At 45.7% G+C, this 26,932-nt stretch overlaps 3 protein-coding genes across 12 annotated transcripts in view; all 3 read left to right on the forward strand.

Moving 5' to 3' along the window:
* hppy (happyhour) overlaps nt 1–4,975 on the forward strand; it is a 48,456-nt gene extending 43,481 nt beyond the window's left edge. For 3 of the 5 annotated variants that reach the window (NM_001299675.1, NM_137555.3, NM_001299677.1), the window contains 7 exons: nt 1,835–2,168; nt 2,232–2,358; nt 2,423–2,776; nt 2,842–3,285; nt 3,347–3,568; nt 3,629–3,755; nt 3,822–4,975. In NM_001299675.1, the coding sequence (NP_001286604.1) occupies nt 1,835–2,168; nt 2,232–2,358; nt 2,423–2,776; nt 2,842–3,285; nt 3,347–3,568; nt 3,629–3,755; nt 3,822–3,921 (1,708 nt within the window). In that variant the 3' untranslated portion in view covers nt 3,922–4,975. Of the gene's footprint in view, nt 1–1,021; nt 2,169–2,231; nt 2,359–2,422; nt 2,777–2,841; nt 3,286–3,346; nt 3,569–3,628; nt 3,756–3,821 lie in introns of all 5 variants that reach the window. The other 2 variants (NM_166335.3, NM_001299676.1) reach the window with 1 other exon arrangement.
* Nucleotides 4,976–5,125: 150 nt separating this feature from the next.
* Nucleotides 5,126–6,395, forward strand: CG7137 (uncharacterized protein). The gene has a single exon (NM_137556.4). The coding sequence runs from the start codon at nt 5,188–5,190 to the stop codon at nt 6,262–6,264; it is 1,077 nt and encodes a 358-aa protein (NP_611400.1). The 5' UTR covers nt 5,126–5,187; the 3' UTR covers nt 6,265–6,395.
* Nucleotides 6,396–6,844: 449 nt separating this feature from the next.
* On the forward strand, nt 6,845–21,533 carry cora (coracle). 6 transcript variants are annotated; one of them, NM_166337.2, is made up of 16 exons: nt 6,845–6,896; nt 7,206–7,435; nt 12,903–12,946; nt 13,253–13,444; nt 13,545–13,990; nt 14,049–14,201; nt 14,267–14,625; nt 14,724–14,845; nt 15,122–15,223; nt 15,934–16,096; nt 16,164–16,216; nt 18,998–19,567; nt 19,956–20,177; nt 20,486–20,641; nt 20,851–20,961; nt 21,037–21,533. In NM_166337.2, exons 4-16 carry the CDS (start codon nt 13,298–13,300, stop codon nt 21,100–21,102), a joined length of 2,670 nt encoding a protein of 889 aa, NP_725865.1. In that variant the 5' UTR covers nt 6,845–6,896; nt 7,206–7,435; nt 12,903–12,946; nt 13,253–13,297; the 3' UTR covers nt 21,103–21,533. The 6 variants fall into 6 exon arrangements, with proteins under 6 accessions (NP_725865.1, NP_523791.2, NP_001286608.1 ...); NM_079067.4 differs by lacking the exon at nt 15,122–15,223 and adding an exon at nt 20,266–20,367 and having other exon boundaries at nt 16,571–19,567; NM_001299679.1 differs by lacking the exon at nt 15,122–15,223 and adding an exon at nt 20,272–20,367 and having other exon boundaries at nt 16,571–19,567.
* The last annotated feature ends 5,399 nt before the right edge of the window (nt 21,534–26,932 follow it).

A 26,932-nucleotide genomic window follows, 5' to 3' on the forward strand; every position in this document is an offset into this window, starting at 1 on the left:
GAGGGGTCTAAGCTGTTTTTGGCCTTCGGAAACAAGACGATGGAAAACAAATTGCAATTATGCTAACATCAACTGAAAATTCAGCAAACTAATTCGGCAAATGGAAAATGGGATTCCTTGGGCCAACTTTTTGTCTTGCCCTCATCGCAAGCAGCTGTTGAGATTTTCCAGCAAATTCTGTTTGTTTTTGCTTGATTCCGACTTGTTTTATTTGGCCAACATTCCTGGCATTTTGTTTTTAGAATTAATTTTCCATGCTTTTTTTGTAATTCTCTTCCTTGTTTTTTTTTTTTTTTTTGTAAATTTTTTGCTGCTATTTTTTTGTTTATTGTTTGTGTTTGCTTCCCATGCTCTTTCTGTTTCTATGCATTCATGTGCGAGGCAATGTTCTATTCAAGCATTTTCCATTTTCATTTGCGTGTGTGTGTGATTGTGAATGTGTTGCGATGTGTTTTGTGTATCTTTGAGCATTTGTGTTTTGCATCTCATGCATAATTTATGGCTTCATATTAGTTCATTTATTTATTTATTTAACTTGCGTCCAATAAAAAAAAAAAAACAACTACCAACTAGGACACCAATAAGTGGGCTTAACCCTCGCGGGTGGCGAATAATTTCATTAAAAGTGTAATCCGCTTAACACTCTACTGCCACCCTTGCGGTTTTGCCCATCGGGAGTTTATCAATTCGATTGCATGCCACAAAAAGACACACAAACACAAATAAGGTACCCCAATTGCATGCCAGTCAGGATGAGCCGGGGGTCAGCTCCTCCTGCCTCCTCCGTTACATGAAACTCGAACTCGAACTCAACCACCACAACAGAACCACCGGAACCCACCCAATCACGATCTCACCAACCCCCCCGAACAACAAGATATCGAAAAGCTATATAGCTATATATATAGTGTTTATCTAACCGATCGAAGAAGGAAGCTCAACATCTCGGCTCTCTTTTCTCTCTCTCGCCTCTCTTCTCTTGATCTATCGAATCCCTCCGCTTGTCTGAAACGCTCCGCAGAGCGACCTTGCCACTGAACAACGACACCAAAGATCCACTCGGCGCCGAGTGCAGCTGCTCCTCCCACAATGGAGGAGCCGCCGGAGGAGGAGGAGGAGGAGGAGTTGGAGTAGGAGCAGGCGGAGCAGCCGCGAACGGCAGCAGCAGCAGCAGCGGAGGCGCAACAGTCGGCACCACTCATCATCAGCACCAACAGCACCACCAGCATCACCACCATCCGAATCATCTGCATCAGCATCAGTCCCATCAATTGCCGCAACAGCAGCAGCAGCAGTCACATCAGGCGGCACAGCAGGAACACCATCACCACCATCCAATGACCTCGTCCATATCCAGCGGCTTGGTGACCGCCAATGCCAACAACATCAGCTCGTCCGCCTCGCTGGCCTCCATGCCAGGTCTCAGTGCCTACCTGGGCATGCGCTCCCATGTGGTTGGCCACATGGGTATGGGATTTGGCATGGGTCTCGGCATGTCCAACCTGCGCACCACCAGCATCGATGCCGACGACGATGAACTGGTGGCTGCCGATGTGGCCATGAATAATGCTGCTGCCGCCGTTCCTGGGAACGGATCCGGTGCTGGCAACGGTTCCGGATCCGGATGCTCCGCCTCTGCGGCGCACTATCTGCGTTACAGCAGCAACTACCGATCCGCCGCCGCGGCTCAGGCATCGCAGGCGGCACATCCGCACGTTAACTCCAATTCGAATTCGAACAACGGCCATGGCCATGCGCCGATCACATCCAGCATCTCGTCCTCTGCGTCATCAGCTTCGTTTTATAATCGCCTCCTACTCCTCGATAATTCCAGCGGCGATGCAGTCGTAGGCGGTAACGGAGGCGGCAGCAGCAACATAAGCAGCAGCGGAGGAGCATCAAGTGGCACCAATGGCCTCCTGGATAAGCACGAGCTAGATGCTCTTCCCCAAGCGGCAACAAAGTCGGCCGGCGATGGCTTCTCGCATTCCAATAGCCCAACGGCGAATTCCGGTGCGGGAGCGACCGGATCCAGGGATAACGATGGACCCTCGTCGAGCAACTCTTCGCATCTCTACCAGAACCTGCTGAGAAGCAGCTCTGGTGAAACGCCAGCGGGATCGAGCTCGGCGGGCAATAACTGTGATTACCGGCATGAGAACAACCAGGTGAGGAAATATAACCCATCAAATGGGGTTCAGGTATTAACAAACTTGTATATTAATTTCCAGAATGGTCTGGAGGACTCGCCTCGACGCCATAGCTCCATGGATCAGCTGATTGGGTTGCTCGAGAACATGGGCAAGTCTCCGAGGACACGCAGCCTGAGCGATGGTGGCACCCAGGACGATGACGAAGGTGAGTGCATGTGAAATGCCCAATATAAACGTAAATTAATTATAATTCTCTCTATAAAAAACAGCGGAGAAGGAGGCGCAACCGGATCTGCTGAACAACACCCCACCGGTACCACCGAAGCGCTCCCACAAACGCCGTCACACGCCACCTCGACCCATCTCCAACGGACTGCCGCCCACACCCAAGGTGCACATGGGCGCCTGCTTCTCCAAGATCTTCAACGGTTGCCCACTGCGCGTCCACTGCACCGCCTCGTGGATTCATCCGGAGACGCGGGACCAGCATCTGCTGATCGGCGCCGAGGAGGGCATCTACAACCTCAACATGAACGAACTGCATGACGCGGCCATCGATCAGTTGTTCCCGCGCCGCACCACCTGGTTGTATGTCATCAAGGATGTGCTCATGAGTTTGTCAGGTGGGTACACGATTCTTGCATTATAGGATTAACTTGTACATAACCCAATGCAATCCATTTTTCAGGAAAATCCTGCCAGCTCTACAGGCACGACCTGGTGGCCCTGCACTCCAAGCAGACGGTACGCTTCTCGCTGCACATGAACAAGATCCCGGAGCGACTGGTGCCGCGCAAGTTCGCTCTCACCACCAAGGTGCCGGACACAAAGTGCTGCACACAGTGCTGTGTCACACGGAATCCGTATAACGGATACAAATATCTCTGTGGGGCGACACCCAGCGGCATTTTCCTGATGCAGTGGTACGATCCACTGAACAAGTTTATGCTGCTCAAGCAGTGCGAGTGGCCAGCCATCAGCATTCAGGGTGGTGGTCATGGCTGCGTTCAGAACGGACATACGCCCGTATTCGAGATGATTATCACGCCGGAGTTGGAGTACCCGATTGTGTGTACGGGTGTGCGAAAGGCCATGAACGGCTGCCTCAAGCTGGAGCTGATCAACATGAACAGTGAGTGCAATTAGTGATTGAAAGTCAATGATATGCTCATAATGGAATTCCGTGATTGCAGGTGCCAGCTGGTTCCATTCGGAGGACCTGGAATATGACGCCATGGCCACGATGGTGCCGCGACGCGACCTGCTGAAGGTGGTGCGTGTGCACCAGGTGGAGAAGGACGCCATTCTGGTCTGCTACGGCAATCTGATTCAGGTGGTCACCCTGCAGGGCAATCCCAAGCAGCACAAGAAGATGGTATCGCAGCTCAACTTTGATTTCAACGTGGACAGCATTGGTAAGCGATTGGATATGCATTCGTAGATAATATGCCCTTCATTGTGCGAATCGATTTCAGTTTGTCTACCGGACAGCGTTTTGGCATTCCATAAGCACGGCATGCAGGGAAAGTCGTTGCGCAATGGCGAGGTGACGCAGGAGATCAAGGACATGAGTCGCACCTACAGGCTGCTGGGCAGCGATAAGTATGAAAACCTTTAACTCTGGCTTTTTAGAACTCTCTAGTAAAATGTTACTTCAATTCCTTGCAGGGTTGTGGCCTTGGAGAGCCAGCTGCTGAGGACCGGCTCCCTGGGCAGCGAGGAGGGACACGATCTGTACATTCTGGCCGGGCACGAGGCTAGCTACTAAGCTAATGGGCGCCCGCCCAATCCACTGTTATATTTTAAATATAATCCGGTTCACCACACACATTTTAAAGGGCTGTCGCCGCCGTCGTCGTCAACTATTAACTGTAATTTAATTACTCGTAGGCTAAGCAGTGAGTTCACTGATCATAGATGACTAGAGAGAGCCAGTTGCATGCCGAGCGTTCGATAGCTTAGATTAGCGCAATTTAACAGCACCTAGAAGCGGCGGTCTTCGAAGAAGGGTTCCACACTACCATGCACACTGACGGGTATACTCGACCCGAATCGCTATCTTTAGATCTGCCGATCACTCGATATATATTGAACGTCTGCGTCTACCCGATTCCGTTGTAGCTATATTTTTGTATTACAAAGAAATGCTTTAATTTATACAACTAACCTTAATGAACTACAGTAATCGCTACGTCTAGTTATGTTAGAGATTTGTGTAAACGCTTCACAAAGCCAATAGATACGTTTTCAAATAGTCAGCCAGCAGGAGAATCCAAGTATACATACACTTAAACACGCAATTATCCACACGATTCGAGACCGACTAAGGCAATTAGAACTAAACAATTATATTTAGTCTATAGCAATTGTAAATCGCAATGTTTTTAGCTGGTTAAACTGCTTTCGATTGGCTCAAAACCGCAACGGAAAATCAAGAACGAGAAATTGAAGAATGCGATATAGGATGATACGGTTTGTTGGGAAACAAAACTAGTTAGTAAGACTTTTCTAACCTAGTAACACGAATTCAAAACAAAATAAATGCAAATTAATGGTCTGTATCTGTATGTTAAAAAAGTAAACTGATTGTCATAGTTACGGTTCTAGGCTATAAGATAAGCGATGAAAACAGACAACTTTCCGAACAGCACATTTGTCGATTGAGTTGTATAAATATTCTACTAGATGCTAAGTTATTTAGTTCATACGACAACAACAAAGCAAAAACCGAAAATTACAAACTAATACGGAGAAAAACAAACAGATAAACTCACAAAATTGTTGAACTCTAGCTTAGTGCAAAAATAAAAAAAAAATACGTGAAAGAAATGATGTTCTCTTTTGTATTAATACCTTTTTAAATTCTTCAGAGCAAATTTTGAATAATATGAACATTTTTCAAGTAACCCGCACTTTTTTGTCAAAACGCGTTAGGCATTTCTCAGAAATGCGCCTGTGCTGTTATCGAAAAATACGATAATTCATAGAACGTAGACTTCACGTGTTTCATTTGTTTACAATTTTCCACCGCAAAATGAAGCCTTTCGAAGTGCCGCCCTGGGAGGAAGGAGCCGATATCATTGAGTTTGAGCCGGTAAATCCTTCAGGAAATGGAGTTGCCGCCAAGAAGAAACCAAAGAAGAAGAAACCCAAAAAGAAGAAGGCCGCTGTGCCAAATGAAAATCTGAATGTGAACAAGGCAGCTGAAAAATTCACTTACCGGCAGGGCAGAGGACCTCTTGCCCCGCCCCAAGACTCCTCGGATGATGACTACGAAGATGTGGAGGATGGCATCCGGGCCATGCACAAGGTGAAGTCCGGAAGAATAGAGAAACAGCGACCACCAACGCAGGCCACAAAAGGTGGCAAAAAAGAACTGAAACTGAAACCCGAACTGGCCCAGGCGGCTTTGGAGGCCATGGAGGCCACCAGCTCAACCACGCCGGCTGCAAACTCGTTGGCCAGTAAGCTGCAATCGGAACTCCTGGGCGGACGTTTCCGATACATCAACGAGCAGCTCTACTCGACGACCAGTCGCAAGGCGGAGGCACTTTTCCGCAAGGATAGCTCCGCCTTCGAGGCCTATCACGCTGGCTACCGCCAGCAGGTGGAGAAGTGGCCCATCAATCCGCTTAATCGCATCATCAAGACCATCAAGAAGATTCCCAAAACAGCCATAATTGGCGACTTTGGTTGCGGCGAGGGCAAATTGGCACAATCCGTGCCCAACAAGGTGTACTCCATGGACTTGGTCGCTGCTCGTAGCGACATCATTGCCTGCAACATCACGGATACTCCACTCCAAGCTCGAACTCTGGACGTGGCCGTATACTGCCTCTCACTAATGGGCACGGATCTGAACGAGTTCTTCCTGGAGGCCAATCGAGTGCTCAAGCTGCACGGCACTGTCTATATCGCGGAGATTCAGTCGCGATTCCAGGATGTGCGGGAGTTTGTGCGTTGCCTCAATGCATGTGGATTCGATCTTAACAAGAAGGATGTGGCTGTTAACTATTTCTACTTCTTCCAATTCAAGAAGATGCGTCATGTGCCCAAGAACACCAAGATGAAAGCTTTCTCTCTCAAACCTTGCTTATATCGCAAGCGATAGGATGTTATCCTATTCAGATTAGTAGATTTCCGACTTTGCGAACTGTTAAAGAAACCAAGACAGCGAATGCAATTATAGATAGTTACATTAATTTTATGTAGGAGAAACCGCAATAAATTTGGAATTCTTACAAATGTGTTTTGATCTCTTATTATTCGGTCGAAAATATACAAATTGATAATAAGGCGCGATAATTTAGCAACAAAAAAGGGCACAGATTAAAAATGTATGTCGAATACATAGCGCCTTGATATATGCGACAAAAATGTATAAAAGATAAAAAATCACTCGAATTTCCATTAGAGGTCATATAATTTTTAAAAAATTTAACGATTGAAATCGGACCATACATTTATTAAGAAAACATAGATTTATATACATTTTGTAGCGATATCAAACAGCGCTATTGCTATAAACATTTGAAAAGCAAACCGAAGCACTCAGATGAACCAACGGCATTTGCCAGCACTGCAACCACTCGGTGGTGGTTTCTCAGCAAAACTCAGTGGTCTCAACTGAAATCGACTCAAATCCAAATCGAGCAGCGGCAAGCGGATGGCTCTCAGTTTCAGTTTTCGGTTTCAGTACCAGTTTGCTCTTCGTGCACAGCACATCGAATATTTGTGAAGACGGTACGTTTTGTGTGATCGCGCTGCCAGAATTGTGAGAAGATTTGTTGTTTGGCCAGCAGCAAAGTAATTGCAAAACGGCGACGAGCGGATAGAAAAGAAAAGCGCGCAATTCGGCAGCAGTGTGTTTATAAATAAAATGGGAAATTAATTTATTAGCAACCACTATTCGCGCATTTTCCGCCCACGCCCACCCCGCTCTCTATTATACCCCTGAGCCCAACCCCCCTCACAGCACACACACCCCTTCAACTCCCACTCTTGCGTTCTCTATTACTCACTCAAAGAAACTCAACGTCAAATTTTCAACAGGTATTCAACGACGACGACGACGACAACAACAAATTGTCTTTTTTCGCGAACGAATAGAAAAAAGTGGCAAAGAATTTGTTTACTAGTGTGAAAGCGAGTGAGTGCAGTGCCCACGGGAGAAAAGTGAAAACAACACAAATACAGGAGTAAAAATCAGCCAACCGCCAAACTAACGGTAACTGCGTGTCCTTGCTGTGGATTAAAAAGGATTCTAGAGGCGTCTTAAAAGGGTGAGTACAATTTGGGGATTGCGACATAGGTTAATTACATTTTTATTCAAGTTTTTTTCTTTTGGGCTGTGGTCGGGAGTTTTTGGTGGCTTATGTTTTCGATACCAACACAAGCGCAGAATGACTTGGGCAGTATGACTTCATAGCACACACCACACACACACACACACACCCGAAAGCAGAGTTAATTGAGAGCAGCTTTGCGAGCGGGAGCGAAAAGAGAGCTCGACTCACTCACGCGGCATTTGTATCTGCGTATCTGTATCTGTGAGCTGTCAAGCTTTTCGAGTGTATCTTTTGGCACGATATTCTTATTCTTTCGACTTCTTGTTTTTGTCAACTCGGCCCACATTGTTGTTGTCGCCAGCTCTCTTTTGATTTTGCCTCTGTCTTTGCCTTACTCCAATTTTCCTTCTTCTGTGTTTTCCTCGTTTGCTTCGCATTTCGGGGCGCAGGGTGGGAAATTCTTATTGGGCCCGCGGTAGTCAAGGAAACGTTCCACAACACCGATCGGATACAAATGTATCTCAAAGGTAGTTTCGTTTAGCAGTGAACTTTAAAAAAGGGGGCAAATACTTTATATCTTTATAAAACCTACTCAGTATCGGTAAAACTACAACGTATGTATGTATATGTATCTCAAAGATACGCATGTGGAAAGGCATACAATCACTTTTGAATTCTACGCAAATTGAAAAGGTTATTCATAATGATGATTATGAATAGAAAACTTCTTAAGTGTAAATATCAATTGAGTAGAATTTATACTTTGAATTTATATTTTAAAGAAGGCCAACTACCAACCGAAAAATCAAAATTCCTAGAACTGCGCACTTTATGAAACCGATTCCTTTCATTTCCTTCTCTCGCTTAAATATAATTTTGGAATTTCGTCGCATTCATATGGCATATATAATAGTTTCATATGGCGGCTAAATTCCCCAAGCATCAAGACGTCACTGTTCCCAAAATAGAATCCATTGGGTTTGCGAGCAGGTTTCCACATTTCTTATCACAACATTGAGCGCTTTTTGCATTGGCATTTTTCATATGTTTGATATCGGCTGGGGTAAACAACGTCGGTCTTTATCCCAGCCACTAGGAAACATGGCTAAGATAAGATAAGGCCACCACAACAAAGGCCAGTTATGAATGGCAGGTGACTGGTGGCGATATTTTAGGTGTCCCCTCATCCCCCATCCACTGAGTCACGGCACGATTTTCACCATCCCCGGAAAACCTGGGGCGTTGACTTGGCAACCAAAAAACCGTTCTTCGAAAACCGCTGTTTACGTGAAGTCTTTTTTCTTCCACCTTTTCCGGGAGGTGTGGGCTTTGACCCAAATAGTAAGAAACATTAACATGTAGACTTCGTCTTCTTGGCCAGGCCATGCAAAGTGGGAATGGAAACGAACTGGCTAACATGAGGTTGAGCTTGCATTAGAAAAGAAAGAAATAAAAAAAACCGGTTGTTGCTGGCCAAGAAGTTGGCTGCACAGCAGACAAACAGATAAAGCAGCCGAGCAAAGCAAACGAGGAGTGCCAGCCAACTGAATGCCAATAACTGTACAACCAGCGAGTGGAAAACTATACTACAAAAATCTGGAGAGTGAGAGAGTTTCGGAGGGCTAACGACTTGGCAGCACGCGAATGAACATGGCTAAAAAAAAAACAAAATGAGTCGGAATCAGAGCCCCCTCGAAAACCTGAATTCGAACACGACTCCGAATTCGAGCGTTACCAACTAGGTGTGTCTTCCAGCGTTAGAAGCTCCCAGAGCGCGTCTCTCCGTATTCTCTCGGATTCTCTCGTCGGAAAACGGAGACTAAGCCCCAACCAGCGATTTTCCAGCGTGGCCAGATCGTTGTTAAGATTGGGGATCTCACCTACTATGTGTAGCACTTAATATCTTCATCTTTATGAATCCTCTTTAGAATCGCTAGCTATTCTTAGTTCACCGGAAGATTTCCACCCTCCTTCAGCGAGGTGAAAAACCAATCTAATCTTTCAACAAACTTAATCGGATGGAAGGCAGCTTTTCCAGCCCCCTTTTTAGCCAATCAGTTTCCCTCTTGCGCTCCTCCTAAATGCCCATTCGATTTTCCGTTTTCTATTTTTATTCCTTGTCGCATCGATTTTTACTTGTGCGGATGGGGCGTCTATAGGTCTATGATTAATGTGCAAAGCGCTGAAGTGGACAAAATTCTCCTCGAGGGCGGTTCGTTTGTTTACTTTCTCCGCCCTTCGCGACACTTTTTCCCTCACCTTCTGGGCAGAAATCAAAACGCGATGTGCATGTGGGTGCGGCATACCAACACAGTGAAAAATATTAACCTAAAACCACTTATTCTGTTCTACTAAATAAAATAGTTATGTTCCTTAAACCAAAAAATTGTTTCAACCCTTTTCTATATTATATATATTATTTTAAAAAGACTTGCATACGGATACAACATCTAAAATGATTTTGGTTCAGCTTATATTTTATGGTGTTGAAATAGCAGCAACTGTGGATGCATTTCAGAGTTCGTTGGCCAGGCGAAGTCAAATGCTTTAAATAGCCATTGACAGTGGAGAACTGATGGTGCCGGGTGGTGGAGCGATGGTGGTGCAGATGGCTATGTGTGGGTGTGATCCAGTGCGGTTATGTCGCCTTGTCATCCGAACGTCGATCATAGCGGTAATTAGTCAAGCGACACACTGCTCCACAGAGCCGTCACTTGAGCTGTCGAAAAGTGGCATCTGGTGACCAGAAACCAGTTCCCCTCAAGTGGCTGATCCACTTCTGAGTTACTAGCTAGTGGTCATCTCTGTCTCAGGGCTGCCAGTGCGATGGGAAATGGGAACGGATCTGGCTTATCGACTGACGGGTTCCATAGAGTCGCCATCCTCGACTGCCAGGCGGTTCCACTCCGTCGATAAGTCTATGGATTCGCAAGAGCGAAACACACCCTCCTCTAATCGTTCTGTATTGATTGACCCACTTTCCCACTTTAGCACACAGTCCAGAATGCGCGAATGTTTACGTATTTCCCACTCCATATTTCCTCGAAAAATATACAAAATAACTTGGAAGACCTGACGCACCAGGCATGAAATCCATTGTTCATTCGAGTGAATGATTGGTTCAAAGGGGTAAAGTGATAAAGAGAATGAAAGTATTCTTAAAAGCTTAAATTGATATAATAATATAACTCTAATTAGCTAAAATGACACTCAGATGTCTGTCAAATTAATGTACATATTTCAATTTATGCACCACAACGGAAAATGTAACAGCTTCCCTTGCGGAAATGCGGCCATGTTTATAAACGGATGTGAAGTCAGTATATAATACATTTTAAATGCGATTTATTGGCAACGCTTCGTTGAGCTCAGAAAATGGCAAGTTTGAAAAGTTTTGTGCACTTCACAGCCCCGGGGGAAATTTTAATGTTAATGGGCATAAAAGCGAAAGTTTAGTCACAATGACTAGAGGGAATGTACTATATATGTATTATGTACATACAAGGGAGAAATTCAATGTGTGGGGGGCACGCCGTTCCCGGGGAAGTGACGCCACCGCCCACCAGGTGACCCATGTTGATGTCAGAGTAATAACTCGATGACACATGTATGAGCCATCCCCGCGGATATGAAAAACCTGGCGCAGACCCGTCGCCAATTGAATTTGATTTAAGTTGTATTAAATGAAACTTAATTAAAGGGGAGCCGGCTGCACCCAAAGTACGAGTGCCCATGTTCTCATTCCGAATCTCAATTGAAACGACGCGATTGCCATCTTTTGTGCTTCTGCCTTCTGTCCGCCACAAGAACTTCGTTACTTTCACAATAATACCAGATATATATATACATATATATGTATATATTCTACTCACTTGGTTAGGCTGCTTCTTCTCTGCTCAATTTGGACGTATTTATTCTCGCCTGGCCAGCAATATTGTAACCTAAAGATTAGACGCGCGCCACTTGATGAATTTCACCTCGACCTCCTTCAATTGAGGCGAATGCGCCAAGTGCTGAAAATGTTTTTGGGTGTCGGCATCTTCTGCAAATATATTTGTATAAACTCTAGAAATAGCTCTTGATATTATGCCTTAGCTGGTGCTGATCGCTTAGCTGATGATGTCATCGAAAATAAATCATGTACGAATGCCCCCGCATTGTAAAATCGCTATGCGCTATCGACAATTCGAGCGATTTACTTTGTTTTGGTTTGCCAGCCAAACGAATTTGTAAGTCGGCACGGCAAGATAATGCCGCTGATTCACCGCCGATCTTAGTCAAGTATTCCCATACCCATTCCCACTACTCATGGGGCCCTGCATTTGGCCAAGTGAAAATAACGAGGTGGTTGCAACCGCCCGTCGATGATGTCAACATTGCGTATGCGCAACCTTCAACTATGAGAACAAGCACGCTGCCAAAAGTAATGCTATATGGAGTCCATATACACATGGTCTGCGCGCTACAAAGACGCGAGAATAAATAAAATAATATAAATTAGATGTTTGTCTGCTTTTTTTTTTTTTGGTTTTCGGGTTCTGGTTCTCAGCATACATATTTCATGTGTGTGTTTTTGTTTAATTTTGAACGCACGATGACGCCACCAGAGTTAATTCGCTTTGGGGGTCGTGTCCGAAACTGAAACAGTATTATAGCGCCATAGAAGACCTCTATCACGAAGTCTGTGGCAAACTGGTTCAGCTAGTTTCCTCTGCGGGATCGATGGACACATCTCTTGGCTCATGACTCCCAGCCAATTAAACACTCCGATTGTAAATTGAACTCACTGTGCAATCGGTCAGCGCATCTGGGCTCAATTGACTCTCGATCCTCGCACGTTAACCATACCCATAACTATGGCTACACCCAAGTACATTCCCAATCAGCGTTGATTGAAGGCTCTTTTCTGGGTGGGGCAGTGTGTCCACATCCGTGGCAAAATGCCGATATCGTCTCTTTTCAGAAGAAAACAACATTATTTTGCGCAATTTGCAGTCCCGCTAAATTCCGACCGCAAACGGAATCAAATGGAAACGGAAGGGGATAAAAGCGAGAACATGACGCTGCCTCGACTTGCCGGCTTATATAACCCACACCGATATGGAGCATACATATACATATTTATATATATGTATATATGGAAGACTTATGTCACTGCTGAACTTGAATCCAGATCTGGAACGTGAGCTGTCGCCGATCACTTGACTTTTCGGCTTACTCAAAGGACGTTCCCAACTTTTATTCCCATGTACTTTTGTATATTTAATGACTTTAATTACTGGGGCATTATCTGTATTCACTCTGCTTAATAATAGATCTGCGAAATCTGACTGTTGTGCGGTTTATGGTCAACTCATTGTAATGGTCTCAGACCTGAAAGTTTTTTTTACTATCTGCTTTCGCTAGTAAAATGGTAATTCAATTTGCAGTTCAGCTTTTAATGGCGAAATTTCTCTTACAGCTCGCTGGAAATCATTGCCGGAGAAATTCTAGAGCTCTTTGGAAGTGAGTACGCAATTGCAACTGGTGACATCATAGTCATCAGCGAGTGGAGAAGGAGGAGTTGTACACATCCTGGCTGAGGGTCCTGTGCTTAAATGTGTGTGTGCTGAGTTTATTTGCGCAGTGGCGCCAGGCAAATTGAGAAAGTTTATGTCGTGTTTTATGTCCAGACTGCAGACTTCTAATGAGCGAAAGGCGCCCACACACACACACACACACACACTGGGACACATGACCCCGCGGAGTGGACACTTCCGGCCATTTAACTGGGATCCAGTGCAATTTACTAAAGTCTTTACATTCTTGCAGCCAACTCCAAGCTGTCGCTGGCGTAGCCAAGTCCCCCAATCCAAGATGCCGGCGGAAATTAAACCATCCGCGCCCGCTGAGCCGGAAACGCCGACCAAGAGCAAACCCAAGTCCAGCTCATCCTCGCACGGAAAGCCTGCCCTAGCACGAGTCACCCTGCTGGATGGCTCCCTTCTGGACGTGTCCATTGATGTGAGTAAGCAGGGATGATGATGTGTTAAACAAGTCAAACCCTTTAAGGTTATGATTAAAAACATTTACAATGATGAATTGTTCAATTTGATTTCCACAGCGCAAAGCCATTGGCCGTGATGTGATCAACTCAATCTGCGCCGGTCTGAACCTCATCGAAAAGGACTACTTTGGTCTGACCTATGAGACGCCCACAGATCCGCGCACTTGGCTGGATCTGGAGAAGCCGGTATCCAAGTTCTTCCGCACGGACACTTGGCCTCTCACCTTCGCCGTCAAGTTCTATCCGCCGGAGCCATCGCAGCTGAAGGAGGACATCACGCGCTACCATTTGTGCCTGCAGGTGCGCAATGACATCCTGGAGGGTCGACTGCCCTGCACATTCGTCACCCACGCTCTGCTCGGATCCTACTTGGTGCAGTCGGAGATGGGCGACTACGATGCAGAGGAAATGCCCACCAGGGCCTACCTGAAGGACTTCAAGATCGCTCCAAATCAGACGGCTGAGTTGGAGGATAAGGTCATGGATCTTCACAAGACCCACAAGTAAGTTTTGGACTATTATATCAAGGATTTATACTCACTTTAATATTTTGTATTCTAGGGGACAATCGCCCGCCGAGGCTGAGCTACACTACCTGGAGAATGCCAAGAAGCTGGCCATGTACGGCGTGGACTTGCATCCCGCTAAGGATTCTGAGGGCGTGGACATCATGCTGGGCGTTTGTGCCTCCGGTTTGCTCGTCTACCGCGATAAGTGAGCAGCTCTTACTATATTTAAATTAAACAATTGCTAATATATTTAAACCACTATCCAACTAGATTGCGCATCAACCGCTTTGCCTGGCCCAAGATTCTGAAGATCTCCTACAAGCGCCACCATTTCTACATCAAGATCCGACCGGGTGAATTCGAGCAGTACGAATCCACCATTGGCTTTAAGCTGGCCAACCATCGTGCCGCCAAGAAACTGTGGAAATCCTGCGTGGAGCACCACACCTTCTTCCGCCTGATGACCCCCGAACCGGTCAGCAAGTCCAAGATGTTCCCAGTCTTCGGGTCCACCTATCGCTACAAGGGTCGCACTCAGGCCGAGAGCACGAACACACCCGTGGATCGTACTCCTCCGAAGTTCAATAGGACTCTGTCCGGAGCTCGTCTCACTTCCAGGAGCATGGATGGTAATTACACCTAGTCTTGAGTAGAGCTTGCTTATATATAACCTGATAGTTTTGAATCTATGTGGTTTGAATTGTTTCTAATTACCTGATCCTTTCAGCTCTGGCCTTGGCCGAAAAGGAAAAGGTGGCTAGGAAGAGCAGCACCCTGGATCATCGGGGAGATCGCAATGCCGATGGCGATGCCCACAGCCGCAGTCCCATCAAGAACAAGAAGGAGAAGGTAACCCATCCAGTTTTTAACCAACTAATGCCTGACGAAACATAGCTATTGAGATGAACATGTTTAACGATGATTTCGGAGTTAACCAGAGTTTTTTGTACTTTCTTCTCGGTTTGTTACTAACTCACAACCACTCACAAACCAAACAACCACACACACATCCACTCTGTGATTCTGAATATGAAATGATGTGCTCGTAATGTTAACCCTTCGTCCCCTAAAAAAAAAAAAAAACACACCTTAACCCCCCATTACACTAACCAGTTGATGCGACAGTCGAGCACCGGCACGGCTTCGGCCTCCTCGCAAAGTTCCCTCGAGGGTGACTACGAGACCAACCTAGAGATTGAGGCCATCGAGGCTGAGCCCCCCGTTCAGGTTAACACTTTACTACCTACAACTCAAAAAAAAATCGAAAAAAAAAAAAACCAAAAAAAAAGTATCCTCCGAATCGAATCTTCTACAATGTATCCTTCCTAACTTTTTTATCGGCTTTGAACTCTGCTTTTCGAATGTTGTGAGCTTACGTATGAAACGATTTGATTTGAAGTCTCCCTCAGTTATTCGTTTATTTGTTCAGCTTAGGGCTACTTTACCCCAGTAATTTATGAATGTTCTGAACCTATTAATTTATATTTTTTGTTTTCATAACCGACTATCCTCTAACCAATGTGATAGAACCCGAACGAGCTGTACCTTGATCTGATGGTAATTTTTGTAAAAAAAAAGAAATCAGTGCCGTCAATTGTCTGTTAAATGTGCATTACATCATAACTATCTGACTTTTTTTACGTGTTTTATTTAACTTTGATTTGATTATTTTGTGACGTCTGTAAGAGTCCTTTCTCGAGCTGTAAATACCATTTAGGGCCACACCAGTACAGTCCACACAAAACATGCAGTTGTATTAAAAAAGTTTCATCTGTAATGCCTAATTAACGAAATATTATAATTTTGTTGCTTGTATTGTAAATATATATTGTACATCTCAGCCATTTTGTAGCATGTCGCCTTTTCGCCCCAAATATCTGTTTCCTCTGAATTATACGCTAAAAACTATAACTAACTAATGATCGATGTTTTCTCAGGATGCTGATAAGGAGGCTAAGTTGCGTGAGAAGAAACAAAAGGAGAAGGAGGAGAAGGAGCGAAAGGAGCGGGAGAAGCGGGAGTTGGAGGAGAAGAAGAAGGCCGAAAAGGCTGCCAAGGCAGCACTTGCCGCTGGTGCCGCTGCAGGAGCGGCTGTTAATGGTAAGTATCCCCAGGATAAAGTATCTAAAGAAGCAATCTTACTAACCTCCCTGAAAATATTATCTAGGCAATGACGAGCTGAATGATTCCAACAAGTCTGACAAGTCCTCAGGCAGACGTGTAAGTATCCTATCTGACTATCCCCAACTTAAGCTAGATCATAGGAACACACAAGACTAGGTGTACTGAGCTAAGCGATATCCCCGCACCGAATGCGCCCGCCCTCGTGTAAATACTCTTAACCCCCCCGACCCAAAACCCACCCAAATCCACATACCAAATCACTTAAGTTTCACCCGTAAGTTATGATAGTTTGTAGTGAAACCCGAAAATTGATCTTAAGTTGAACTCATTGGTTGTGTAATAATTATTATGGTTTCCTTTTGTTAATTTTTACCTCCCATTTCTTTTCGTTTTATGTTTGACCTTTTCATTTGATCCTCGAAAAAAAAACGATCCAACGACGATCCACAGGGCGTTGGCATATTCTCCTCGGGTCGCAAGAGCAAGAGCGGTTCCCCATCCAAGGATGGCAAGGATAAGTCCGGAAAGGATAAGGACAAGGAGGTGGGTCGACTTGGTCTGGTCGTTACGTCTGGTCTGGGCGATAATCAGCAGGATCAAAACCTGGACGAGGCGGCTAGGAATGCGGCTAAGAACCGAGGATCCACCACTCCCGGTGTCACTAGGCAGTATGAGTATGCCGTGGATAATGATGGCAATACCAGTCCCACAAGGAAATCATACACCCCTGGTGGCTTCCGTTACGATCAGGATCCTAACTCTAGGAAATCCGGTGCCGATGGCCAGGAGCAGCTGTCTCCTACCTCGCAGCAAAAAAAGATTGGTTTGGCCTTTAACTATGCTCCTGGTAACGAGAACGCCTTGAAGGAAACGGCTGAGAAGCTGAAGGCAGGACAGCTGTCTCCACGCACCCAAGATAAGCTGAACCGCGGTCAATTGTCGCCCAAGTCGCGGGCTAAGCTACTCCAGGATCCACTCCTCTCGCCCACCACTCGTGCTAAGCTCCAGGGCAGCGCTGTGGATGCGGCTGCTGTTCCTCTGAGCGATTCCCAGAAGCGATCCTACTCGCCCACCAAGGGACCCCAAGGCTACTCCTCTGGAGCTCCAGGAAGCTACAAGCCCATCTCAGATCCCACGGCTGATTTCCTGGAATCACAGCGCTACAACAAAGAGCCCGGTTACGTTGGTCCCTCCAAAGCTGATGTTGCTGCTGGTCTTGCAGGTGCTGCTGGCTCTAAGAAGCCTGGTTCTCCCACCAAGACAGGAAAGGGAGCTCCAGGAGCTGCTGCTGCGGCAGCAGCTGGAGCCGCAGGAGCTGCAGCAGCAGCGGCCAAGCCGAAAAAGAGGCGAGTCAAGATCATGGTCATCACCTCCAAATTCGATCCTTCCACCAAACGCATTGATGCGGAGAACGGAAGTATTGAGCACTCCACCGGCATTCTAGACCCCGCCACCGGACTCATTGACACCAAATATGGCGTGATTGATCCCAAGAAGGGAACATTGGAGGCTCTGAATACCAAGACCGGAAAGAAGGAAGTGTTCCAGGGCGATGTTGATGGCAAGACCGGCAATCTTCATTTGGTATCCGGTGTGGCGGATCCAAAGACCGGACGCCTTGACGACACCCTTGGTCAGATCGTTTGCATCACACCCCAGGATAATCCTGTGGTGGAGCTAACAGTGATCACCAGTCGCATTGATCCTGCAACCGGAAAGATTGACACAGTTAACGGAGATGTTGAGCGTTCCTTGGGCGTCCTGAACTTGGATACCGGCCTGCTGGATACCAAGTATGGAGAGATTAACACACGCACCGGCGAACTTAAGGCCATTGATCCCAAGTCTGGCAAGATTGTAGTCAGCAAGAACGTGAAAGTGGATCCGGGTACTGGCCAGATCACTATCCTGGGCATTGTGGATCCCAAAACGAACAAGATCGATCCGAACCAAGGTCGCCTCATTGAGGTGGGCCAACAGATTGACCCAATTGTGGAGGTCACTTCCTTGGCAGGCAAGTTCGATTCCAAGAGGAACATCATCGATCCCAAGACGGCGCAGGTGGAGACCTCTGGAGGTCAGTTCGATCCGAAGGCCGGCAAGATTGATACCAAATATGGACAGATTGATCTGGTTAAGCATACGATCACGTTCAATGACCCGAAATCAGGTAAGACGGTTACTAGGGACATTAAGATTGAACCAACCACCGGACAGATTGTGCTGAAGAACCAGGTCAATCCGAAGAACAACAAGCCCGACAAGGATTATGCCAGGATTATCTCTTTGAGGATCGTGCAACAGCGCGTGGATCCGGCCACTAAGGCGCCCATCACTGAAGTAAGTGCCTCCAAGGACAAGGACATCGTGGTGGATCCCAAGTCCAACCAGATTTGGGTGCCCACTGGAGCCACCGATCCTGCCACCAAGGAGCAGCAGTACATCTCCAGCAGCGTGGACCCCAAGACGGGATACGTCATCACCATCTATGGCTACCTGGACCCCAAGACCAACGAGATCAAGAAACAGACCAAGCTCGACCCCAACACAATCAAAATCGAACCCACGTCCGGAAAGATATACACTGCCACCGGGGAGGTGGATCAGGCCACCGGGGAGCCGTTGTATGCGGCCACCCAGGTGGATCCCGAATCCGGCGAGGTCTACACCAAGCTGGCCCGCGTCGATCCCAAGACGGGCAAGATCGTGATCGTGCGCATCCTGCTTATCTCGAAGACCGACGAACGTGGTCGACCGGAGGAGATCGATCCCTCCACATGCGAAATCGATCCCGTCTCCGGCCGCGTTCTTAAGTTCTTCAATAAGACCGTTTATGTTTACAATATGATTGATCCTGTGACCGGTGAAATTGTTCAGGTGGACCCCAATGACCCGCGTTTCGCTGGCGCCCGCACCACGGTCACCCACACGATGACGCTGACAGGAGAGATTGATCCCGTGACCGGCAGGATTAAGAGCGAGTATGGCGACATTGATCCGAACACGGGAGATATTGATCCCGCCACGGCTGTCACGGATCCCGTGACCGGAAAACTGATCCTGAACTATGCCCAGATCGATCCCTCCCACTTCGGCAAACAGGCGCAGGTGCAAACCACCACGGAAACGGTACCCATCACCCGCCAGCAGTTCTTCGACGGAGTCAAGCACATAAGCAAGGGTGCTCTGCGGCGGGATTCCGAGGGCAGCTCCGATGACGACATGACCGCACAGTATGGCGCCGACCAGGTCAATGAGATCTTGATCGGCAGTCCGGCGGGACAGGCGGGTGGCAAGCTGGGCAAGCCAGTGAGCACGCCCACGGTGGTGAAGACCACCACCAAACAGGTGCTGACCAAGAACATCGATGGCGTGACCCACAATGTGGAAGAGGAGGTGCGCAATCTGGGCACCGGCGAGGTCACCTACTCTACGCAGGAACACAAGGTTAGCGAGGGACTGCGTCCCTTATGGATAAACTGGAATTCACTTCTTAAGGGCTTTGATCGAATTCGATTTTAATTAATGGGGCATAAAAGATATTGGTATTCAATTGAGGTTTTTCCAATCATCGCAAACAATATAATATTTAGAAAATCTTAATTAAATCGCAATCGAATTGGATCAAAACCTAGGGCTCTGAAAACCGGAAACGTCTATCTTTCTGTCTCTTTGCGCTTCGCTTTCCAAAGTTATATTAATCTTAATCTCTGCCTTTGCCTAACTTCCGCCTGTATTTGATGTTGTTGCTTAAATTGTTGTATTATTGCTGTTGTATTTTTATGCCGTACGCACTAACCCACTGAACCACCCACTTGCCACTCAATCCACCTAGGCTGATGCTACACCCACCGACCTGAGTGGCGCCTATGTCACGGCCACCGCAGTCACCACCCGCACCGCCACCACGCACGAGGATCTGGGCAAGAACGCCAAGACGGAGCAGCTGGAGGAGAAGACGGTGGCCACCACCCGCACCCACGATCCCAACAAGCAGCAGCAGCGCGTCGTTACCCAGGAGGTGAAGACGACGGCGACGGTCACCAGTGGGGATCAGGTAAGATCGCATGGCTGCATCCCAATTGCATGAGTTGATTGTTGTCATTATGATTTCGATATGTTATGTTATATTATGTGTTGTGTAGTATCAGAGGAGGGATAGCGTTTCCTCGACCAGTTCCGGCGATTCGGGCACGCCCATCGACGGACCCTACGATGGTGCCAGTGTGGTGCGCACAGATAACCAGGTGGGTCATGCATGGCTACTTTCCAATAAGCAATCGATAATTAGGCCCTCTAAAATTAGTTGCGCTTCCAAAAAAAAAAAGTTACATTCAAAGCTTAATAATCTCGAATCTTGCACAGAAATCTCCGCTGTTTACGACCTCCGCCACCACTGGACCCCATGTGGAAAGCACCCGAGTGGTTCTCGGTGAGGACACACCCGGATTCTCCGGACATGGCGAAATCATCTCCACCCAAACCGTGAGCAGCAAAACCCGCACTGTGGAAACCATTACCGTAAGTAACCGGAACTAATCCAACTGATCCCGTTCGATTAGGTTGCGTAAGTAGCCAGAGGTAGGCTTTCTATCTATCTATCCAAAAGATATTTCCTGTGAACGTATGCACCACACTGTATATTCCATGCATAGTCCTTGTTCGAATGGGTTCAGGTTGTACCACATTTATAAAATAACATTAATTAATACTCTACTCTAAATGAACAGTACAAAACCGAACGCGATGGCATTGTGGAGACCCGAGTGGAACAGAAGATAACCATTCAGTCCGATGGAGATCCGATCGATCATGACAAAGCCTTGGCCGAGGCAATACAAGTGAGTATCTAATGGATTAACTTCAACGTTAGTAGATACATTAACTGATACCAATTGTTTTTTACGCGATTACAGGAAGCGACGGCCATGAATCCGGACATGACAGTCGAGAAGATTGAAATTCAGCAGCAAACGCAGTAGATTTTATAATTATTTTTAAACCATTCGGATGATTTTCTAAGTAAACCCGCACACACACTCACACACATGAACACCAGCCCACGCATACGCAGCACTTGCAGTACACCTTTTATACAACCTATATCTAAATATAATTTAAACAAATATATATATATATACACACGAGTGTATATTTGAGCTCGAGCTGATGACCCACATGACATAACACTAAGAAACATAAAAAGATAAATTCCCAATTATCCGTTACCGCAACCGTCTACGAGAAAATGCATCTACATGTTTATTATTTTTATTACAACTGTTGTTTATAATTACTTTTTATTACGTATATTATATATTGAATGTGCAAGGCAACGTTGAAATGAAAACTCTATATATTGTAAACCACGATTGCATTCAAATACAAGAATAAAACCTAAATGTACACACACAAAAAAACACCGATTAAGTGCTTTTCTGGAAGGCAAACTGGCGGCTCCCTGGGCATTCGCACTTGCTGAAATTGCCATTTGTGCTTTTCAATAAGCCACGGACCGCTGAATATTTGATGGACCGTGCTACCTCGCTCGATGGCGATATAAATCAGCAATCCACTGGGTCTCCATCCCCCGCCCCAAAACGCCCCCACTTGCCATGGCTTTTTGCACACAACGTCATCGCAATTAAGTGAAATTACCGGCCAAATAGAACACAAATGAACCCATTGCTGACCGTCCAAGCACATGACCGGCGATAAGGACCCTGCATTAACATGAAATCCAATTCGCAATTGCATATCCCGACGGGATGGGGTTGGAGGGGTCACCACCCACCACGTGGAGGTGGAACCACCGACTGCACGACAACTCGCCAACCCAAAAAAAAGGGGGTAAAGCGATTGTAATGCAATATTTATGGCCCCGAGTTGCTCGCAGTCAAGTGGAGGCGGTCGACAAGGCTTCCCCGCTAATAATATTACGTTCTGTGCCAGGAATTTCATTTCGCTATTTGCACCCTGTGTTTCTAAAGGACAGGGGTATGTTAAAACAATATCGAATTTCTTTAATTATTGAAGTAAGTTTACTGCTAGCGATTTGAAGTTTTGAATTAATTAACTTGAAAGCAAGTTTTGCGATTCTTATTAAAATAATTCAAAAGGATCAAAGCAATCACTACATTAAAAATTACCAATATTATAATCGTTTTTCTCACATTTGCATTGGAAATGATCTATATATTATAAATATATATAAATAACTAACTTGCTTTATTTTGATCAAGCAAATATAGTGAAAACCGATTAGTTGGTATTCCAAAGTCGAGTAAAGATCGACTAGTTTTTTGCTGCCATTTTTTGTATGCAATTTTTAATTCGCAGCCACAACAACATGCAAAAAAATGTCAGCTCGCTGTTGAAATAGAAAAGAAATCGTGTCGAAGGCAGAGTTTTGGAAAAGGACGTTTGGGGGACTTCAGGTGCAGCGTAAAAAGCCGTAATTAAAGTAGAGCGTACAAGGTGACTGACTAATGCATTGATTCATAGTTTAGATATAAAACGCGCTCCGCCGATAAAATGCCAACCGAAAGGCGTTCACATGCTGAAAATCATGCGGTCAATCCGTCCGTCAGTCAGTTCACCTGGGGTTGCCAGGAATTTGCACCTGCATGTCTATGTCCCTGTTACAAACATATATCCACCCCAAAGGACACGATAACCGCATTGGGCTTAGTCGGCTCATGCATTTTTTACATCGCGCCGTTTGAAAATCCTCTTGCGAAAATTTCGTTCAACGTTCGCGGCTTTTTCTACACACGAAAAAAAAACGATATTCCTTTGGAATTTGTTACATGTAGCGAATTACTTCTTGGAAATGTCTTAGTAGAGTTTTGTTTGAAGTGTAGTTTTGACGAGCCCACTGCATATTGCATGTTGTTGTGGTCACTCGGAAAACTTGTGGCAAATTATTGCATCAACTTTGGCCCGCTGCTTTTAGTTTTTGTTGTTCTTCGCCGCAGGTACAAAGTAATGGAATATCTGAGTACGGCCAGCGCATTAACCCTCCGATGCATCGATCCGTACCGTAATAATCCCCAGCTGACATCCGCATCGAAATCAGTGCAAAAAATCAACTGCATGCCCTGCAATTTCAGGTATTTGCGACGCGACGTCGCCAATTAGATTTGATGACCATTTGCGTTCCGAATGCTCAAATGTTATAAAACAAAAGTCCAGTGGGGCGTTATCCTGCAAAGCGAAAAAGAATGTTAGGAAATGTCATGCGAATTGTGCGACGGTGCAGCCCCCAAAAGGCGGTGGCAATCCAATTCTGCCACATGAAACTGCAATTTGCATGTCTGTCTGCTCGTGTCCTCGGCTCCCGACCACCCATAGCCCAACCACTCGGTTAAGTAATTGCCTCCCAGCGCGGAAAATGGTCAAGCAACAAGTTGAGGTTGATTATTGGGAATATTCGCATGGGCGGTCGCTTTGTGTAAGTGCAGTTTACCCCTTTTACCTTTGGCTGTTATGCATTTGTTTGTAAACAAATGCCCTAACCCCGGATAGAGTGGGTGCAATGTGGCATCGCATTGGAAGTCCTTTCGCTCGGAGCGGGAACCACGCATGCGCCATTCAAATTTCCCGCCACAACTGTTATACATGAGTTTCCCCTGAGGAAAATCCTGAGGGAAATGGTCAGCGATTGGATGCACTAGAGCAATACCAGAATGATCCTTAGGTTTAAAAGAAAACGGAAGCCAGCTGGTCAAGCTAACAAAATGTTGAAAAGCGATACATTTATCTCAAATGAAATATTAGTCCACTGATGACCATAGCATAATATCATATTAAAATGGAAATGAAAAGTGGATAGTTATTAGCCAAGAAAAAAAGTACAGTTTCTCCTTGGCGACCCAATTAAATCCCCCAACTCGAAGCACCTAAATGACCAATACAACCAACTCACACCACTTAAGACACATTCATTTTTGGCTAATTAATAGGCCGTGTGCTAATGGAATTTTCCCCACGATAAGGCAAACCAACCAATAGTCAATCGCTCAAGAAATTACCATTAGGCCCATTGTCACTGGAATATGTTGAATGAAGGCAAACGAATTTATTTGATTTTGACCGCGGTTTCTTGGATAAATATTGAAAAAGCGTAATTAGCGCAGAACACATAATAATGCACTCGAGTGATTAATTAGCGAGGCCAACTCATACCAAAATCATTGACCATCTAAGCGCTTTTCAGCCACTAACGATTTGCTCTCAAATTCTCAGCACGCAGTTGGCATAAAAGTCGAAAAAAGAAATTTGCAATCAAATTGGAAGACCGCAGCGAATAAAAGCCACCGGCTAACTGACCATTTCGGTTTATTGGGTGCACAAATATTGAAAAGAAATTTGCGCTAAACGCCTCAAATTGCCAGGCCTGATAGCCACACGTATCGAAATGGCAATAAATGCAAATGAAAAGCTATAAACACGATAACCAGGCCTACGTCTGTCCACCCTTAACCCATAACCCTTAACCCTCTCTCTCTCTCTCTCTCATTCGAAAGCAAGGGTTATGGTTATGAACACCCGATGTGTGGGTTAACCAAAAGGCATTTTCAATAAATACCAATTATGATGAGCACAGCCTATTGACCATTTAACCGGGCATTCGACTTTGGCAGTTTCGATTTGGGCATGCGAATTATTGTCGAAGTTATTATTCCCATGTTTTCGTTTTGTGGGGTGGAACATATGGCCTTTTTTTCAGGTGGGTCATTCCATGGCCCATTTATGGAATTATGCCATGGCATAAAAATTTGATGAGCTTCAACTTCACAAGTGCCTGGATCCCAATGAAAAGTTTACAATAAACGAGACCGGGGAATTTCCATGATTCGAAATCGCGTGGGTTCTTACGCAAGTTGGGAACTCGCAGCCCCATCCCCTCCGCAGACCAAACTCCATCTATTTTCTATCCAAATTGTCAGTTGGCCAGTTGGCTCCAACATTGCATGTCTTGGCATACGTGGGCCATGAAAAATTCATGGCCCGCCTTCAATGTACTGCCACATAATTAGACTGTGGGGCTGCCAAAAAAATAAAGGTTGTCCTGAAAGCAGGATTGTTAATAGATACCCTGCGGCAAATGAGTGTCGGCAATAACTCGCACACTTAAATCTGAAAGGGAAAAAGTTTATAATATTTTAAAAACTTTTTTTAAAGAGTTCTGATAATTGTTAAATATTCAATCCTATTAAAAACATATATTTAATAAGTAAGATACATATACAATATGATGTGTTAAAAAAATGTATCATAAGATACAATACAATAATTGCTGTAATTACTATCACATGATCACAAGGCCAAATATACCCCTGACAGATCCCACTACACGGTATCCAAATGGAGCACCTGCCCTGCTGTAGGCGATTAGCTTTGTCTATTCGCCGTCGCTCCAAAACCCAATAGATGTGGTCTATAAAAAACAATGCCGCAATCGTTTGATTTCCGCACCAAGATTGCAGCCATTCCAGGTCCTGAAATTTGCGCGCTTATCACTATAATGTCGATTGGTCAGGGCAACCCCCTCAGCACCAAAAGCCCCCCGGGTGGGCCAAAGGGGGGTCGTTTCGCGTAAAGGTCATTGTGTTATTAGTGCCGCTGCACTTAAACTAACGCAAAAGTACCACCATTTATATTATTTATGCCGCATATGGGATATCCTTAGTTGGAGGACTCTTGAAGGTTCTTCGCCGGGTAATTCCCATAATTTGGCTAAATATAATCTAGATTTTTATTTTTAAAACCGAAGAAGGATTTACTTGGCGTCCAGTGGCAAAGTTTTCAATATAAAATGCCCGTCACGGCAACTAATTGAATGCTATGTTTTCCATGTTGTTTTGAAGGCCTTTCGACTGGGGTGTACTTAGCAAATTGCTTGTCCTTTGTTGCATAATAAATGGAATGTAAACACAAGTGCGCCATGAACCGAAAACACACCGAACTTGGACTCCATTTTTTTTTGCGCGGCCAGCAAAGAGGTCAGCATTACAAATGGAGCACCTCCCAACCATCCATCCAATCCGGTAATTTTGGGCCTTTGTGCGATTGACACACGCATGTCAGGCCCCATTACTGGATCTCCATCAGGCATTACCTCCTCCTTACCCTACATCGCCAGTTAATTCCATTGGAAATTGCGCATTGCCGTTTGGATTTTCCTTGCACCTGACGCACCAATCGAACGCCCAACCACCCATTTACCACCCCCCCCCCCCCACACACACACACACAAAAGACACACGCCCATCCATCAGAAAAGATAATTTACCGGTCGGCCATATCGATCGTGTGAAGCTCGCAACGCTTTTCCGTACCTCCTTCCCGAATTGCGTGCCGTGATGTTCAATTTTCCGTAGAGTGGACAAACGAAACCGCAAATGGAAAAACTAAACCAACTATTTTAGCCGCCAAAGGGGGCGGGGGGCGGGGCATTTGGCCATCGGCGGTCTTTTGGGTTTGAGGTGACCAACATGTGTGCCGCATACATGAATTATTAATTGACAATTGCCGAAAATGTCCATTAACCGGGACAAAAGGGAAGGAGCACGGAATTGGGGGTGGGATCGGGTGCCGGGAAAATTTCAATTCCAGGCTAATGAAAATTATGGCAAACTAACCCCGTTTTTCCGTCCACTGGCAGGTGTTTCCATTTTCCTTAGCAAACTTCTAAAGAGTCGATCGGCTACTATGTCAATTCATTGTATGTAGAGATACTTTAATGCATAGTTCATTTGTAAAGTTAAGTTACTAAAACGTATAAATAAGAAATCTTGTGATTGAAAG

Source organism: Drosophila melanogaster, chromosome 2R (genome assembly GCF_000001215.4).
Source record: "Drosophila melanogaster chromosome 2R".
NCBI lineage: Eukaryota > Metazoa > Arthropoda > Insecta > Diptera > Drosophilidae > Drosophila > Drosophila melanogaster.

Bases quoted from the DNA above. Each gene is read 5' to 3' on its own strand.
- CG7137 (NM_137556.4), top strand. From the start codon at position 5,188: ATGAAGCCTTTCGAAGTGCCGCCCTGGGAGGAAGGAGCCGATATCATT.
- cora (NM_079067.4), top strand. From the start codon at position 13,298: ATGCCGGCGGAAATTAAACCATCCGCGCCCGCTGAGCCGGAAACGCCG. The intron at 13,991-14,048 runs GTAAGTTTTGGA...TTTGTATTCTAG, and splicing joins GATCTTCACAAGACCCACAA to GGGACAATCGCCCGCCGAGG. The intron at 14,846-15,933 runs GTAACCCATCCA...ATGTTTTCTCAG, and splicing joins TCAAGAACAAGAAGGAGAAG to GATGCTGATAAGGAGGCTAA.